We start from the raw sequence: 19,507 nt of genomic DNA, 5'->3' as shown, positions 1-19,507 counted from the left end.
CCCCAGCTGTGTTGAGCAGGTAGCCATATAAGGCTAATGCAGGCTTTGGACCCTTGAATGTCTTCCCCTTGCTCGTTCTCCCATCTCTTCTTTACCATTTTAATTTTCGTTTATTGGTAAATGGACTAGTTCCTTAATAGTACTTCTCTTCTCTACTTGAGCACTCAATGTGTGTTATAGAACTTGCCTAATTCAACCATTTATACAAGCACATACAAGCTTTCTTTCACATGCATTCATACCCTGATCAACATATTGGAGAGCAACTTGGGCTTTAGTATCTTGTCTGGAAACTGGAGCAGCCAAAGACTGAACCATTAACCTTTTGATGAGTGGATGACCTCCTCTGCCTCCTGAGCTACAGCCACCACTATTGATCATTCAAATACCAATATATCGGCAAATGTATAGTATTGGCCTACTGATCAATCAGTCAGGCTCTAACAGTTACTTTTTGTACCTATGCTAATTCTCTTTGCATTCAGCTTTTTACTACTTCCTACAATTACATGGATCAGATTTTTTTTAAATATTATAGAAATGGATCTGTTATTTTCACACAACACTGCGCTGTAAAGGCAGGCACCATAATACATTCTTCCTGTATTAGCTGTTTTTTTATTACTACAAAATTTCACGTTATACTCTGAGGTGAAGAGACATAACTTTTGCCGTCTCTCTATTTTTGAACCCTCCAAGGCCAAAAGACGCACAAGTGTGGAGAAATGATAACAATAACAAGTGTGTGTACAGAGCCACATGTGCTTTGTCTCTTTCGCTCTCACTCACACAAACTCCTGACCAGCAGCTGTGATGAGGTCTGTACTCGGAGAGATGTGGCACCAGTGGCTGAATGATACTGGAAGACAGAGGGCCCTTAGTGGTTAGCAACTGATCACACACAAAATCCACATAACCACAAGGGATGCTTTGTTATTACTCTTGACGGGTTTCCAGGAGTACAGTGCAAGCAAATCATTGTTCACATCTCGGCACAGCAGGGGGTGGCCGAAAATTAGAGTGAAGTCAGAACAATGATGCCTTGGAAAACAACAAAAATCAAAGTGGTGGCAAATGGAAGAAAGTTGCCGGGACTGGCAAGGTTAAGATGCAGAACAAGGAGAGCGGATTGCAGGAGGGCAAGAGGCAGACTGGGATAATGGATGAGAGCCACATTCCTGTGCACTTCTAAACCTTTGTTTTCACCTCATTATGATTTTAAAAGGCTTTTAAAAGGAGACCTATTATTATTTCCAGCTCTATGTTTTTATTATGATACTCCAGCTACTCAAGTAGCTTTGCATAATTCAGCTTAAAAGAATCCTACTGACGCTTTATACAGTCCCTCGTTTTAACCTGACACAAGCCATTTTAGGCTCGTTTCACTGCTAATCATTTAGCATCAGACCTTTCCAGACAGCTATTATGTAGCAATTGTTGTTGTATATGGTTCAACTAATATCCCGGGTGTTCTCTTATCCAAGTTTGGGCCAGATAGAAACGTTAGTTTTCCTCTCTGCAGGACTGTCTAATCCCTGCAATGCTGGCCAGTAACAACGTTGGCTACTTCACATCTCAGTCAATTCACCATGGCTGAACTCAGGCCATCCACAGGACAGCACACTCACTGGGGATGTTACATTTCATGATGTTCCCCAAATATTTGTCACAAAGTATAAAGTATTACTTACACGGTCGGAATCTATGATAAACACTTCTTGATGAATATCTTCAGATGTAGAAAATCAGAAAGCCAGCCAAAGGGTCTTTACAAACATTGACATAACTGGGTGTCATTACTGCCGACGTGAATTATAATTTTACTGAATGTACGTTTACCCTTAGCCAGCAGTTTTAAATTTCCCTCAGTGTCGCCTGCTCTGGCCCCTGGAAGACAATTGACTATGGTTGCTGGAGTCTCCAGCTTCGCATGTCTCAGAACAGAATCGCCAATTACCAGAGTTTGATTCCCGACGGGTGTGTCGCAGAGTGGGGAAAAGCGGTTAGACACATGAACAGGTTGGGGGTGTACCTGGGGCTTCTGTTTAAGACTATGCTTCCTCCTCACCATCACCCAGCCATCCTGTTTCCCCGGCTGCTCAGGGTCCTTCCGGAGCCTACGCTACCTTTGGATGCACCGGCTACAGAGGCCTGGGTAGCTACAGGTTCTTCAAGGGTACGAAGCCGAGTCTCCAATGCAGTAATCCTGGCCTCCAGAGCTCGAATAGCATAGTGGTTACATTATTTGTTTCAGACAGAGCCAGATGAATATATCTCCATCAAGTTGCTTGTGAAAAAGAATTAGATAATGCATTAATTCCTGTCTCACTTCTTAAACATCTGTGATGTTTAGGAAACTCGATGGCTCCTGGAAACGCTGCTGCAATTTTAATTTTAGTCAACTTGTGAGGCATCAAGGCTCTACGCTCAAAACACTACAGCAAAAGAGATGGAGAGAGATGGTGTCCTTCAGCACTCCAGCAGTGAGCAGTCAGCCAACACGCAGGCCTGTCAGGGAGACATCCAACCAAGCCTTCCCCTGAGCTCGATCCTGAAAACCTGTGTGTCTGCGTGTGTGTGAGTCTGCGTGTGTTTGTTTTCATTCACTGCTAATCCTACACCCCACTCCCCAGCCTGACTGGCATGTCTACCACAGAGTGCATGTTTTGCCTTCTGGTCTGTTACACAGTAATGTCGTAAGCTAATTTCTGATGGTTTGCTAGGGAAAATTGATATTACAGCCTGAGCCTAATGTGTTTAACTTGATTGAGATGAACGTCCCCTTTGCTCACTCTTTATACGATGATATAATGATCTCTGCTGTTAGCTACATTTAAGGTCCTGAGCTAAAAGCTAAAAGGTGCAACTGCTGCATCAGTGCAAAAGTTTGGACAAGGAGTGACTTAGGTGTGTGTGTGTGTGTGTGTGTGTGTGTGTGTGTGTGTGTGTGTGTGTGTGTGTGTGTGTGTGTGTGTTTTGATGTGGTGTTCTGCAATAACAGGGGTGTGTGTACCCACAGACATGTAACTTGTGTGGGTGTTGCAGGCACGTGAGCATTTGTTGTCATAGTAATGTGAGATGTGAAGGAAGCAGCCGCGTCCTTTCACTTCACTTTCACTGAAGGTAAAGGGTAACATATTTCAAGTAAAAAGCTCTGTTGGTTTCATCTCAAGAGATCCCAGTTTGTGTGTGTAGACGGAGGAAAAATGTGTGACTCCTTCACTTTGAACACTATGTCACTCCTGCTTTGTATTTATAAATTAAAAGTGCAATCCTACTAGAAAATGATGCATAAATCAGACTTTATCAGTTTTTACATCTCTTTGTATGTTTGAGTCTCTCTGTGGTGGTTTTGAGCTTTGAGGTCAGCTTTAGTGTCTCTGTGGTTGTTTTGTTCATCTTCTTTTAAACTTTGACGAACTTGTAACTTAAAAAACATCAGAGCAGTCATTTCAAATTTCTTAAGACGCTTTAGTTCTTAATGAATCTGGTTGCTGGTGGGGATGATTTCCTAAGAAGTAACACAACAACCCCCACATTCAATTAATTCACAATAACTGTCATTGTCCATATAGTTATAGCCACATATTTCTATATGGTTTCACTACACCAAAAGGTAAGACTATAGCTTTGATATTAACAAACTTTCTTATTATCAGAGGATGTGAAAGGTCTTTTCCTCCTAAACACAGGTCAACAATGAGCAGTGCATCACAGTCACTTTATGAATCAGGGAAAGTTGGGGTTTTCGGTGGATCATAATCCAATTTGTTTTTGATTGTTAGCAGTAATTGACATCCTGACACATTTCCATTAATTACAGTGGCTGTCACCGACATCACGCTTCTCATCCGTCCATCTTTTTATCTACTTCCTCTGCCGGCAGCTGTCAAAGGACTCTGTGTTCAGCTGGGTCACCCAGATGGGGCTGACTCTCTCTGCCTGTGTACACCCCTGATGAGGGCCAGAAACGTCACCATCCCATGTGACTTGACTGCTGACATGAAATATAGGAATGACCTGATAGCATCAGATGGGAAGCGGACTCAGAAGGTCATAAACCTCAGTGTTTGCCTCTAATGTGAAGGAAGGACTACAGCACAAACATCACAATATAGAAACTGGGAGCAAAATTTTGTCTTCACAAACTGAAAGCACTCACAGTTACAGAAAAAACTAATAATAACTAATATATTACACTGTCTGAGACGCGCATAAAGATGTTGATTTAGGGGCGTCGATGTAATGTGCATATATATCTCCACATTTAGTCCACAGTTAGAGAAGCCCTAGCACTGAAAAAGGGTAACTGACCTGCTGCAAGCACATGCTGCAAGAAACAGTGAAATTATAGGATTTATTTTGGGGGGGGGGGGCTTTCTTGAGACACAACACTGGAGAGTAAGACAGGAACAGACAGAGGTAAATGACCCCAAGGCAGATTTGAACCCAGACCTCACAACAGCAATAGCCTAAAAGTATATGAGTCACCTGCCCACCCAGGTGGGCTACACCAGTGATACACAAACTACGAAATTTTAGTGACGTTTGATCTCATTTATTCATTTCTTGCATTGTGAATTTTTCATACAGGCAGGAGAAGAAGCTTAAACTTTGTAATGTCCTCCTGATTGCCACACTCCTTTTGTCCTCTGGGGTAAAAAATGACCCCAGGACAACAGGAGGGTTAAAATTGTACTTAAGTAGCTCGGTACCTGGAGTTTTATTAACATACACTGCTGCTACAAGTCAAGTGACATGTGAGCCGAGGTGGAGAGGATCCTGCTGAGCAGATATGTTAGACATCCCTCAAACACGATCCTCCTCACTCAGCTCCTTGTGAAAGTTTAGTGACCTGCAACCCGAGCACAGGTGAGGCTGGAGCAGCATGTCAGAGGTCAGGGGGCCAGCAGGTGAGGGGTCGTTCCAGCGTAAGCCGAGGTGAGTTTGAGTTTAGAGACGAGGGTGAACCAGGTAACATTTATTTACAGTGTGAGCCAGGATGGAAGTACGCATAGTGCAGGGAAGCACAGTGAAGAAGATCTTATCAGAGCATTTCATCCATAAACAACTCGCATTCTTTCACCCTTGCTGTGCACGATCCTCTCCCTGCAGCTGGCTCAGAACTGTGCACATTTTGCTCAGCTCATTTGTTTGTTCAAATGATAAAGACACAAACTGTGGACTTATCTTTTATGTACATGTTACCTAAAAGATAAAATACACTACAGGCATTATAAGCTGGAAGTGTGCTATGACATGCGTGGGTGCTGGCATGCATCCGCGCCATGAAAATTCTTGGATGGCACTGGGAAGGTGCAGTGGTCCGTGAACCCTGGCGTCACAGGGACTGGAAAGTCAAAACATTTAAAAGCAAGCTGTGACATTTTATTCCCAAAATTTTCGTCCCTGCAGCTTCACTGGCTTCCTCCTGAGGAGGCGTGTCACTTGTTGAGCCATTTCCCAACCGTGAATGAATCAAAGTGGATCCAACGGATCCAGTGTTTGGCGTTCGGGCTCATGTTCTCATGACTTAACGGGAAAACTGAGCCAGAACAACAAGTAATAAATGAATAAATAAACAGTGTGGCAGGCTGGGTTGGCGTTACACTACCTTAATGATGCTGCTCCGGCGAGGTGCCGCCTTCACCGACTCCAGCAGGATGGTATCAGTGTCCTGGCCGCCGCCGCCGCCGCCGGGGAGGATGACACCGCTGCGCCGACCGCGGGGCGCTCTCTGTGGAATATAGTCGGGCGCTTCGTCGCTGCACAGCCCATCTCCACATCCATCACGCTCAGACATGTCGACGAGGATACGGAGGAGTTAATTTAAAAGTAATTTGAGAGGGAAAATTAATCAACTCGTCGGATCTGACCCGAATAAAGTTTGCCTCTGCTGTGCCTGGATGCCATTTAAAGATGAAACGAGTCCTGTCTTCAGCACCGACAGCAGCAGCAGCTCTGTCCGCCTGGAGGAAACTAAGCACCCCGGTTTCCTTGATTGTGAGCAGACTCTCTCAGTCGCTGAGCACAAATCCGCGCTGACTTCAGGCTGTTAGTCGGAGCTGATCTCCACAGTCCATGTCCGCTCCAATCAGAGCATCACATGCGCGCGCAGACACACTTGGATGAAAGCTGAACTGATGCGTCCCCCGGAGACGCGCAACAAGTCCTCTCCGTCTCCCGTCCGCCTCCTCTGCTGCTCGAACAGCGGGACTACATGGGAGCGCGCGTAAAGCTTCGGGGAGCGCCTTTTCTTTCTTCCTTTCTTTTTTTTCTGCTGCTGAAGAGAAAATGTTGGAGGACACTTCAGAGTAGAGCCTGCGTGGCTGCGCAGCTCCCCTGCCTTCTTCCCACAGCGCGAGGACGTCAAAGTGCGGAGAGGAGCAAACCTAAGCCTCCTGGCAGCGCGTCGCTCTCACTGAAACAGCCGCTCCGGCTGTGCTGGCTGCACTCAGACCAACAAGAGCCCACTTTTGACGAGGACGCGGAACACAACTGACAGTCGCGCCGCCTCTCGCCCGCGAACCCCTCCCTTCACCGCTTCCACCCAGCTCCTCCCACACGCCGGCCAAAAAGCACGAATGACGCGCGGAGCAGCCAGTGCGCGCGGCGGCTGGGGAGATCCGAGCCACTCAGAGCCTCCGATAGGTGGACGACCGAGTTCACGGGACCGAGAGAGACTCCTAACACTTCGTGGGGAGGAGCTGACAGGACATTATGTGGGCTAATGTATTGGTTGTATTTCCCAGCTGAGCCTAAATTTAAACCATTTTATCCGCACAGAGTTAGCAAATCATGTCCGATGTGCTGAAATGGATCATATATTTGATTCTAATTAAGCTCAGCTCCTGGATTAGAGGAGGAACAGATTTTACGCATTCAGTTTAGGCAGGTTTTCAGTGTAAATGAATGCTTTTATCAAAATGTTGTTTCTGGTGTTTTTCTTCGCTTACCTCAAAACTAGATGCAAGCAGAGCAAAAGAAAAGTGATGTGCTGACTCTGACTATAGTCTGATGTTTTATTGGCAAAGAATTCATAAATAAACTGGCCAAACAATAACAATGAATAATAAAAGTAACATTTAGGTTCAGGTCTGATATGACGGGGAAAAAAGCCTTTATACCTAATGCTGTTAGACATCCCAGGTTACACATATAAGTCCCAAATATTGTAGAACATAGCCTGAAAACCAGATAATGAAACTAAAAAAAATCCACTGAGCCTCTCACATCGAATCTGAACTTCTTTTTTTAGTGTAAAACATATTTTTGACCCACTGAGAGGAATGCGGGGAAATGGGAATTTCCCATCAAAACAAGCCATTTCATCAAACTACCCAGGAGGACCAACCCGTCTTCTGGGTTTCATGGTCAGGCAACTGAGAACTGAGACAGATGTGCTTCAAGCCTGACCTATGACCTCTGACCTTTTCAGTGGATGCTGATTTAGAGTGACAGGCAACCAGTAATGACTAGTGCAGAGGTGCAATAAAAGTGTGTTACATTATTCATTCATTACAGCAGCAGCCTCTTCCAGGGAGGTCAGAGATCAGGGTCAAGAGGCAGCAACAGGGATTTACTGCTCTCTCAGTGACGTATAAACAGGGTGAACTGATGCAGACAGATGCCACAAAGTATTGGGAAAGACGGATGCAAAACACCCATCCATTTATTGTCTCGGGCGAGGTAAACCCCGGACAGCTGACAGCCTAACACACACGTCCTTGGACTGTGGAAGGAAGCCGGAACCCCAGCCAACCACATTATTCAAAGCAGGTGACAGGTGCTGACCATCTGATTTAGATACTACAGACAGAAATCATCAAGTTGGAAGCTTAAAGAAAGGGTAGAATTTATCTGGGAGAAAAATTAACAAGTCTTCATTTCATTAAAAACAAAAGGTATGATCAGTGTCTACATAATTCATCCTCTGGGGAACAAGAATATCTGAGACATCTCAGGGCTCTCACTGCCTCGACATTTTATTAATAACCTAACATAAACCACCATGAGGTGCTGAAGAAAAGTCAGGAGATCCTCATAATCCATAGGATTCATCCTCTGGGGAACGTGGCTATCATGTCATTAAAAGCAGCACTGCTAAGCAAAGGGATTATCATCATACATCGAAAGTGTTTGCTCGTCGTTTCCTTTTTTACCTACCACGTGGAAAATCCCTGGTTCAATCCTGGTAGGAGACACAAATCTCTCTGGAGTTGTGGCAGGAAGGCTATCTGGTGTAAAAAAAAAAAAAAAAAAAAGAAAAAAAGAAAGAAAATCTGTTGGTTCAAACATGTGAAGCTACCTGCTGTGAGTAAGGGAGCAGCTGAAAGTCACTTTATCGATTCATCCTCTGGGAGTCATGAATATATGTGTTAAGTGTCATGGCAGTCAACTCCAAATACTTTCAAAAATTATTTTTAATTCGAACTCATCATGAAGTCCAAACAGTCTTATTCGAGGAGCCTAAAAATCCCAGTTTAAATAATAAATAATGTGAAATTTGACTGCGTTTAAACAGGTGTGACTGTGAGCCTCTGCCATTATATATCAACAATATTCCTGTTTAAGCAGATCCTGCAGAGAGAGTATACTTACAATGCTCATGTGAAATAATATACCTTTATGCCACAAAGCCAACATGAAAGAGTCCTAAATCCCAGCTGAACTTCAGCACCTTTCTCATGTAGTGGAAACACTTTGAAGCTGGTCGAGATTTGGCTTAAACTCACTGAATCCCCTGAATTATTATTTGAAGGTGTTCCCAACTGAGTAGATATGAATGTGTGTGTGTGTGTGTGTGTGTGTGTGTATGGCTGGACCTTTAGCCACACAGCTGTGGAATTTGGTCAGTGGGTGAGGCCTATTAGTGCATAAAGCTGGCCAGTGGCACCTCGCTGCTAGTAAGTATGCAAGCTGGTTTGTTCGGAGAAAGAAGGAATTCATTTGTTTATATTTTTCCCATAAAAGGAGAGGAGGCACAGATTGTTGCCTTGTAGTTTCCAGGTTTCATGAAAACTAAGCCCATCCCAAGGAAGCTGATGACTTTTAAAGAAAACATTATTATATATCAACAAATTTTATTTGTTATATACTCAAATGCCACATAAAACTGCCACTTTGTATTCATTTTCATCATGAACAGCAACGTAAAGGTATATCACATGAAAAGAGTACAACCAGACATTTACCACACCTCCATCCATCCATTTGCTTCCGCTTATCCTTTTTTCAGGGTCGCGGGGGGCGCTGAAGCTTATCCCAGCTGTCATAGGGCGAGAGGCGGGGTACACCCTGGACAGGTCGCCAGTCTGTCGCAGGGCTAACACACAGAGACAGACAATCACACTCACATTCACTCCCGCATTCACATCTATGGGCAATTTAGATTTTCAATTAACCTATCCCCACAAAGTGCATGTCTTTGGACTGTGGGAGGAAGCCGGAGTACCCGGGGAGAACCCACGCAAACACGGGGAGAACATGCAAACTCCACACAGAAAGATGGTGTGGAGATGGTGGAATTGAACTCACATTTACCACACCTTCAAATCTATTTATAGTAGTATAAGGTGTATGAGATTAGGCCTATTAGGCCTATTTAAACTATGAATTCTCCAACATATCAGATGCTGCCTGAACATATTGTGACACCAGCTGTCTGAAAATTGCAGATTCCAAAGTAGACGTTTGATCTGGATAATGATCTTAAGCTGACCACCAAATCCACCAAGGAATGGCTCAGAAAGAATAAGTGGAGGCTTAATGAATGGCCTCGATTTTAATACTGTTGAAATGTCACGGGTGACTTTAAATAGCCGTGATTTTGACAGGAGCCTATCATATGTGTTGCAGCTGAAGGAATTTTACAAGGACAGCAGTGGTGCTATGGGTGAGCTCTGAGGGTCAGGGCCATCGAAAAAGTTAGCTGAATTCATACAATCATATTTTTACAAACATAAATATAATTATGTCATGCAGGTTGGTAATGAAAGTGTTAACGATCCACATTTGCAAGAAGTTATTGTTGGAATAACCCAGCTCGGGTTAATGCAGGTAACTGGTCTGTCTGAAGACACTAAGACCGCGGTGGTTAAGCAGATGATGAAGAGTGACATTTGTGATTTGGAGGCCAAGTCACACATTGGGAAGTACATGTGATGAGACTTGACTTTGAGCTACCTGCAGTTTAAATGAGTTTAAGTAACACAGACACCTGTTCACAGTGCACTTCAAGGAGCACAGATGATTATTTTCATGCCATGTGGGTTCGTCACCCCCGTCCACTCCTTTTGGATGGCAGTAACTGACCATGGAAACACTACAACTGGAACGCATTCCTACCTCTTCTTGGTTTGGTTCAGATGGCTGGGGTGACAGCCACACATAGCACTGGGACATACTGTGGTATGCACTAGATCAGCATCCTCCTCAGCCTTTGGGGGCAACCAGAGCAGCTACTCTTGTCTAGATAAGAGGAATGTTACACCATATACCCATTAATTTATTTAAAAGAACAATTTACTGACCACCGAACGACAGAAAAACTCCTGATCTGGCCAATATTGACCCCCTCTGAACCACCATGGGTTGCATCTGAGGCCTTGACACCACAGCACCTCCCTTTATTATCATTTCAAACTCTAGTTTCTGTTTAATAATTACGATTACGTCGTGTTTTGGTAGCGTTTGCTTGTGTTTCTTCATTCTGTCTATGAGCACGATACCTTGAGAAACTTTGAATGCATGCTGATAAAATGTGTTAGAGTTGCAGAGCGAGCCCATGTTAACATTAAAATCTGGCTTACAACCACCAAGGCCTTCAAGGTCATCTTAATGACTTATTGGTCCAAAACTGACAAAAAACCTTGAAACTTAGAAACTATAATTCTATGACACTAAGTGCGCCGTGTATTGTCTATATAATGTCTGTAAAATACTGTACAAGGGGGCGTCGGTTTAGCTCAGCAGGGTGAGTGGGCAACCACATGCCTTAAGGACCGCGAGCAGTATGCCCGGGTTCAAGTCCAACCCCCGACCTTTTGCTGCATGTCTTCCCCTCTCTCTCCCTGCTTTACTGTCTCTATCAAAACCAATATGGGTAGTGCTGTCATGTTTGACCTTTGACCCCTCCTTAAAGGGTAATAGATTGATCAGAAGGCCTTATTCCAAAATGTATTCAATTCATTTTTCACCTCAAAATTCTGCACACAATAACCCATAAATGACAAAAGTTTACTTGAAACTCTTGCAAATATATTAAATATTATATTTAAAAAATAGAATATACATCATTGCTTATATTTAAAACTTATAGGCAAACAGGAAATGCTGCATGGGGATTTTATTGTGACTTTGTACATTACTGTAACATAACTGTTAATTTATCATTTAAATAGATGTACAATAATCCTGAAGATTAAAAACTTTGTTCTCTCAATATTTATTGTTTCCCTTTTATTTTAAACGGTTCTCAATATTTGTTGCTGCTGCTGGCCGTTTATTTAGTTATTTATTATATCTTTTGTCAATAATATCTCTTTAAACTGAAAAGACCTTCAGGTATCTGCACAATGCACATAGACCACACAGCATTTTCATACACAGATACAAATTTTAATGAAATATATGCAAATACTTTTTCTCTTTTCTTTCTTTTTCAGTTGAATGTGTTGAAAATGTGTTGCACTCACTCTCAGTGCCTCCAGGTGTGCCAGTACTGCTGATTTCATGAATCCACCTGTGCACCGTGAGAAAATCTCTTTCCTGCTTTGTGCACGTTTCTATCAAAGAGATGAATCCTACATTTTATAATCGTGGCTACGTTTGTCTGCGAGCACAACACATACATATGGTTGTTATTATGCATTGTGATTCAAGTTGAGGTCAGCTGTCTTCCCTTGAATTTGTTGTGTAGCAGGTGGCAGTTATGCAAACCAGATCATTCTGTTTCTGCTGAATAAAGGTTGCTACACCAGTTCGAAAGCTCTTCCCATAAAGCAATGTTATAGAGATTATGGTATCTGTTCCTCCAGATACAGTTTTAAAGATTGTGTATGTTTTTTTTAAGTTACCACATTCCTTTGGTTGTACATTTCTGTTTACACGGTGTGTGTTTTTAATATGCACAGTAGCACGTACAATGTCAGGGTTTTTCAGGTGGGCGGAGGTGTAATCACCGTTGCTTGTTTTTAGACATGTAATAGATAGCGTGGTACTTATTGTTCTGGTTATGAAGCTTGTCTCCATGATAACCAGGAACATGGAGAAGCTTGTTTTACTGTTACTGGAGTTTAAATCTATTTTAGTACAAAATCATTCGAAGGAAAATCTCTACTGTAGATTTAAACTTTTCCATCCTATTTCATCTGTTCAAGGCTGTGTTTATATTAACAAAAATAAATAAAAGGAACAGCTTGACATTTTTGTATCATATTCTGCTGTATAAACAGTATATTGTGGAGCCAAAATGCAGGACGCTGGAGACTGGAGGTCAAGGAGGCAGCAGGCAGCGATGAAGGAGATGGGGCACGTCACGATTCTCCTCTGGAGGCTGGCAACCAGCGAGGAAGACCGTCAAGTGGTTCGGTTGAGGACTGACTTTGACCAAGCCAGCAGCAGAGGTGGAGACCCCCTAAGGCTCATGTGACATGTACATATACAAGTTTTACAGGAGCTCTGTGGGTCCTGGAAAAGTTGGCACAGGATACTCAGAGGCTAAAGTACTCACAAAACACAGAGCAATGAGAGACAACACAACAAAGGACAGACACAAACTGAGGGTTTAAATACACAAAGGCTGATTCAGTAAATGTGGAACAGGTGAGTTAAAAAACAGGTGTAACCAATCATGGGAAACAAGATAAAGGAAGTAAAAGTCAAAGCAAGACACGAGCGACAAAAGATTATCAATATCCAACAGGAACAAGAACAGAAACGGAGACTTAACGAGAAATAAAGTATGAATAAAGTATGATCAATCAATCAATCAAATAAAAGGAAAGCAATATAAACAAAACTGTACTCAGGAACTAAGAGCTAAATGCACTTAGGAAATACATGAAGAAAATATAGTAACAGAAAGCAAACAGAAGATATTCAAATAGACACAAACTATAAAGTTTATCTATGAACTCCTGGGTCAAAGAGACGGGAACATGAAAGAGCATGAAGAACTTTATGATAGTGGGAAAAGAATAAGAGAAAGCAGAGAGGAATCTTTTCTTATTAGTTATTTACATTACTGTAATTATCTCACTATTTATTCCTCAGTATTCAGAGCAAGCACTGGCACGCAAAGGACGTAGAAACACAAAAAGGAAAATACACAAATCCGCGTTTTTCTTACCGCTAAGTTGGATTTTTCTGCTTCCTTGCAGAATATTTTAATAGTCTCTGTCTTTTTAAAGGGAACAGGAAGAAAACAGAATCAGCTCTGAAAATGTTAATCTGACGTCTTTAGATGGTGGTGAGGCTCAGCCACCTCGTCAGAGCCTCAGGCAGGATGCAGTGATTCATTCATCAGCTGTTTGGGAGCAGTGGCAGGAATCCAGGAAGTTTTTAATATGGATGTTGCATGTGTGACTTATTCTTTCTGCTTTCTAAAAGTTACGAGTGAAAGTCTCTAAGTTACTCTGTATTCTAAACTTGAAATGCACTTTTTTTTCCCCTTTGTCTTATCAATCCACTGTTCTCATCCGTCAGATCGTCTGATTTATGCTGAATTCACCTTCTCCCACATAGATGTGACTCCACAGCTAAGCCCTTTTTTTGCTAACAATGTCTCCCACCCCTCTTTTAGGCAATAAAAGTAATTTGAATTGATTGACGCTGGCCTATTGGTAAATCAAATTATGTATTGTTTGAAAGCACAAAGCCTGACTATTCAAGCTGTGTAAGTTATTTTACCACAGGGGCAATAGCTTCCTTGTAACAAGTAGGAGTGCAGAGCAAAATGGTAGCTAATAGGGGGAAACTGGATTTAGCATATGGGTAAAACAAGAGAAATGTTCCCAAGGTTCCAAGATTATAATCTTTTTTCTAAAGATTTATTAGTCACCCTCTTTAAACAAAAACAGACAGAGAAAAGGTGAATAATAAGGCAAAGGTAGCGTGACCCATGAAACCACAACAGAGACAGACAGGTGTCAGGTCACGTGCAGGTAAACTGGAATTGTGCTTTTCTTTATTTTCTCTCTAGTGTTCTATTTATGCATGCTTAAATTAAATATGGCTAAGTTTCACATGATACAGGTCTGCGTGTGAACAAGTAATCTCAATCTTCCACTCTTGGCTCTGTCTGATGTCACAGTGACGTCCTTAATACGGTCGCATCAGGGTTAAAGTGAAGGGAAGGCATCTAAAATATTTCAAGGTGTGACGTGGCATCATTTATCATTTAGAATAATAGGTTTACTGTTGTTTTTAATAATGTGATCATTTAATGTGAGGCTTTTAATTCATGCAAAAAGAGCTAGAAGATGATACGAGGCCACTTCTCTCCAAAGTGGAGATTCATTCAGCTTCCCGTTTGCTGAAACTTGGAATTCCAGGCTTATGACTGACATTCAAATGTGAGCACGCTCACTGCTGCTGCGACTTGACAAACCAGTTTTGAGAAGAGGTGCCAGCTAAGTTTGTGCTTTGACTCCTGGGTGACACTTTGCAAAGGATAAAAACGGGAACATGACTTTGCTCCAGAGTGTCCCTCTGCTGAAACTCGTGCCTTCATGCTATGCTGCCACCGCAGTGTGAGAAAGTCAGAGTAAAGGCTTCTTGCAGGTGTGTAAAATGTTGGTCAGCATAAGGTAGGGTTGCCAACCGTCCCTTAAAAAACGGAATCGTCCCGTATTTAGAAACAAAAGTACACGTCCCGTATTGAGCTAATAAGGGACGCACTTTGTCCCGTAATACAGTGAGAATCAAAAGTAGTCTATAAATGTTTATGGAATTAACGCTTTGTTTGAAAACATAATTCCCAGCCCCTCTCCTGCTTTGTGACCAATGAGCTGACAGCACACTTATGACAATTCGAGTATGACAATTCAGATTACCGCTCATCTCATTGGTCGAGGAAAGGTCGCTTATGGAGAAAATACCGGAAGACAACAGATGACCACAACAAGAAGCATGGCCAACAGGGAAACAAACGCCGACACTGCGGTGCAAGTCTCGGATGACAGTACACCTAAAGCTGGGCAGACACTGCGATTTTTTTCAGTCACGTTATTCAGCTCTTGCTCAAACTGCACGATTGACTCGCAGGGGTTAGAAGTTGGTAGGTCACGATGCAGGTCTCACACTATACCACCCGATGCTCTGATGCGACCTGAGTGCTCACATTGTGCCTCCATAACATGAAGGTTATAACAGAAAATCTGTCGCTCTCTCTCTCTGTCTTTCACTCACACAGACACACCACCACCATCAACTTTGCTAAATTTCTAATGAAAAACATTGATCAGGCAGCTGTGATTGAGCAGCAGTGTAGATCCAACTATTTTCACGGTTGTTGTGGTCGTGATAATTTTGTGAGGCCACATCGAAAAGGCTCGGATGAGCTTTCCAAAGTTCTACAAGTTGTGCCTCCATCGCTTGTGTCCAGATCACACGCCGCACAGCCGAGCTGCACCGTCTTTTTCACCGACGTTTACCTGTTTGCGCGTGAGCAGTGTGAGCGGCTCACGAGCGATTGATGATCGGGAGCTGCTCGAGGTGTTAATCGCTTCTCGTTACCCCACGTATACTACACGACGCACGATGAAGACCAAAATCGGGCCGATCACCAAATCGGTCGCATGACTCAAAAATCGTCTCAAAATGGGCCAAAAATCGCACAGTGTAAGCCCAGCATTAGAGCAGCAATGTTTGTTCGCCCAGAGAAAGAAAAAAAGGCTGCGAAAGTACAGGGAGGAATGGGAAAAGGAAAACACTGGGCTGGGAAAATGCACGATAACACCTATAAAGCGCACTGCACTGTGTGCCGGAGCACTTTTTCCATAGGCATGCTTCTAGTGGTGGGCACATGAAGAACATGAGGGGCGTGAAAGCTCGGGGAACCCTTAACCAATTTCTTGTCCACCAGGCCACGGCAGAAGCAGATATGGCATGTAAACACTGGTTTGTTTTTTTAAACCCTCTGGTTAAGGTTAATATGGGCATGTGCAGTGAATATCAGCGCTATGTGGCCAGAAGTGTGATAATATAACTTATTTTGTGTAATAAACAACTGCAAGGATAGATGATTACAACAAATAGATGACTAATACATAAAAGTAATACATAGATTAATAATGATGATGAGTTAAGATGCGTAATCATGGGAACAAGCTGGTTTACAAACAGGAGCAGCTGATTAGCATTAGAAAAGCTGAAATAATACCTCAACTGAAGCCAATTGTACTAAATGCACTATATGTGCACTGTTACAAGAATATTTTTGTTGTATTGCTTTCTATTAATTTATATAATTTTAAGTTAAGCAGGACAGAGTTCTTTTAAAGAAAGATTTACTTATATTCTCAAAAGTTAAGCATGACAGGCTTCTGTTTAAGAAAGAGACCTGTTTTACTGTGTTAATGTTGTCATTTTGAGCTAAAAATAAATGGCTAAATGATCATTTGTTTCCCATATGGTCATATCACAAAGAATATGCATCTGCTTAAATCAAATTCAAGTCAAATGGTTAAAAAAATAATTTCACACACAAAAAAAAGAGCTACCACACTGGGAAGGGTGAAGACAACTGGGTCGCCCGGCCCTGGCCACGAGGTGTCCCTTATTTATTTTTCAGGGAGTTGGCAACCCTAGCATAAGGGTGCGTGCTGTTCTCGTCAGGACCTTGAAAAACAAACTCCCGATGCTGAGAAACAGCTCATGTGATCCTACAAGCTCCTTCTCTGTGTCATGGAAACTCTGTCTTTAGATACATTCGCTCTCTGCAGTGTCTCACGTTCCTTTTGTGCTTTATCAGATCTTATTTAACATGCTATGAGTCGCTACTCTCCCTTTGTTTGCCACGCAGCTGATCAGCCTCGTCGGGGGAGCTATCTAAGAGTGTGATTGAGCTCCCACTGACGTGGGATCGTTGTGTGAGACTCCATGTCAGTGTCTTAGTGTAACAAGTTCAGTGTGTGTATGCCCGCAGTTTTATAGTGTCCTGGCGGCTGCTTCTATTGTTTCCCCCAGAGGAGCGTGGAACAGCAGAGAGCAGCGAGCACGGGGAGTGTGGTGACACGGGAGCGGAGAGCACTAAACACGGAGTTTTGGGAAAAGTCACAGGAGTCAGGGGAGCGCACTGGGATTTGTTGTGTTATATTTACTTCACTGTAAATAAACGCACTGTTCATCATAAAGAGTCCAGCACTTGGGTCCTCCTTCCCCACATCCCCACGGTCTGCCATCACACACCGTGACACTGGGTAAAAAATGGTGTGAATTAAAGGACTCTGAAATATCTTTAAAATTGCACTAAAGCACGATGGAGGTGGCATCAGGGTTTGCAGTTGCTTTGCCTCCTCAGAGCCTGGATGCAATCATTGATGGTGGAAAACATGAAGCTTTTTGACAAGAGAATTTGAGGGCAGCAATACACCTGAAGAGTAGGAGGCATTAGGTGATGCACAGGCCACAGCCTCTGGAGCTAGAAAATCAAGCTGATGCTAAACTGCCAAACAGCTGGAGTTCCTCTAATGGCACCTGTCTACTAGGCCTCCCATTAAAACTGGACTCGAACTCTCAACCATGCCTTTGCTATTAGTGCCTGATTAAGGAACACAGCTTGCTGTGAGGTGCAGCCTGCCCATTAAGTTTTGTGTGGTGAAAATTCTGGTTTATTAATGCGTTACTGGTCTCTTATTTGCATCCACGTCTGTGTGTCAGTGCACCCATACAGTTTACAGGAACAGATAGCTAACCATTAGCTGATAAAGAAAGCTACTCTGGGGTCTAAATATGGTCAATTCTGGCTTCAGAAAACCAGCATGGCAGCAGCTGAAATGCTAACATTGAGGATTCAATAAGCAGAAAGCAGTGAGCTACATCACAGATGGAGGATCTTTGTAATAGAAAAAACAATCATGATTTCAAATTAGTCCTTTAAAATCTAAACCCAACTAAGATGCTGAAAGTTGGGCATTTTACCAAAACATATGGTGACTGACTCATTTTGGAGATACACTTATGTGTACAATAGCTATTCATATCTTGGTTTGGCTTTTGGAGAGCTGTATGGCTGACTATCTTTATACAGTCTATGGTGTGAGTTGGTGCATAGCAGTGACAGTGAGTACATAACAAGGACTGTTTGTGTGCAAAATCCTGCTGCTGTCATCACCTGCACCATCATCCATGAAGATGACTAAGCCAGGTCCAGAGGTAGCACCCAGGCCATCACATATAACACCCTGCATGCTTGGTCTGATGAGCTACTACAGTTTGGAACACACTTCCTTTCCCTTTTTGTCATTTTTCAAACTGGTCTCATCTCCACTACCTCTCTGAACTGCTGTTGATGAGAGATTTAAATCCTACAGTACACCCTCTACATGTCTGATGTTTACCCTTCTCTTCTGTCTGCATTGGCCTTGATCAAAATATTTTTCTGCTATCACATCCAGCAGGTTTCCATGCGTGACCTGTCCCGTGGTTCCTTCTTTTTTTTCCCTGCTGCTGTACTTGGCACATCTATTTTCTGCTCTGTTCTCGTCTTCTTTCAGGCAAATTCTTCTCCTGCTAGTTCCTTGCTCTTCATGTTGCCTTCTGGCTCCAGTTATAATCTCAGTAGATGAAAAGAAATCTGCCTGAAACACTACTCCACCTATCAGTCAGCAGATAACCCACTTTTATACAGCTTAAGGTGGAAGCATTGACACAGAACAGCTATTTCTGTACGTGTTAAGACCATCAAATCAAGCCTGGTAAATAATATACTTTTTTTTGTTGCTAAACTGGGCTTTGGTGCTTTACTTCTGAAAAAAAAAAAAAAAAAAACAATTTTCCAAGTTTTCGCGAATATTCCCTTGTGCTGTGTATGCTGCCAGGTGTGTGGGGGAGGATCTGTATGTCAAAGTGTTCCGAATGCTCCACAGGGAGTACTCACCTGTGAAGAAGAGAAAGAAGAACAGGTGTTGAGAACTGAACTTCTACATATCCCAGGGTGTTTTGCAAATCTGTCTCTCTCTGTCTCCTGGGTCAGAGTGACAAAAGCTTCCTACACCTGCACTACAGAGCAACTGTTGTTCACCAAATTGCTGTACACAGAATGAAGGAGTTTTCTTTCTTCATAACACGAATCTCCCTTTTCAAATGTCTTCATGTTGTGTTCTGGTTCCTTTGCTCAGAAGAAGTACATTTCTGTGGCAGCTTTTCAGTTCAATTCAATTTTATGTATACGGCACCAAATCACAGCTGTTGTTGTGATTTGGCGCCTCAAGGTGCTTTATATGGTAAGGTAGGCCCTACAGTAATACATACTGAGAAAATCCCAACAATCATATGACCCCCT

General features: G+C 42.8%; 1 protein-coding gene across 1 annotated transcript in view; it reads right to left on the bottom strand.

Annotated features, from left to right (window-relative positions):
* Positions 1-6,868, bottom strand: part of plcl1 (phospholipase C like 1) — a 127,187-nt gene extending 120,319 nt beyond the window's left edge. The window contains exon 1 of the mRNA XM_085383953.1: positions 5,615-6,868. Coding sequence (XP_085240079.1) covers positions 5,615-5,803 — 189 coding nt within the window. The 5' untranslated portion in view covers positions 5,804-6,868. The remainder of the gene's footprint in view (positions 1-5,614) is intronic.
* Positions 6,869-19,507: the final 12,639 nt, after the last annotated feature.

The sequence above is a fragment of the Rhamphochromis longiceps genome, linkage group LG16, assembly GCF_057381845.1.
Source record: "Rhamphochromis longiceps isolate RC_006_pf linkage group LG16, R_longiceps_female_GT1.1, whole genome shotgun sequence".
NCBI lineage: Eukaryota > Metazoa > Chordata > Actinopteri > Cichliformes > Cichlidae > Rhamphochromis > Rhamphochromis longiceps.
This window is presented reverse-complemented; position numbering and strand designations above follow the sequence as displayed.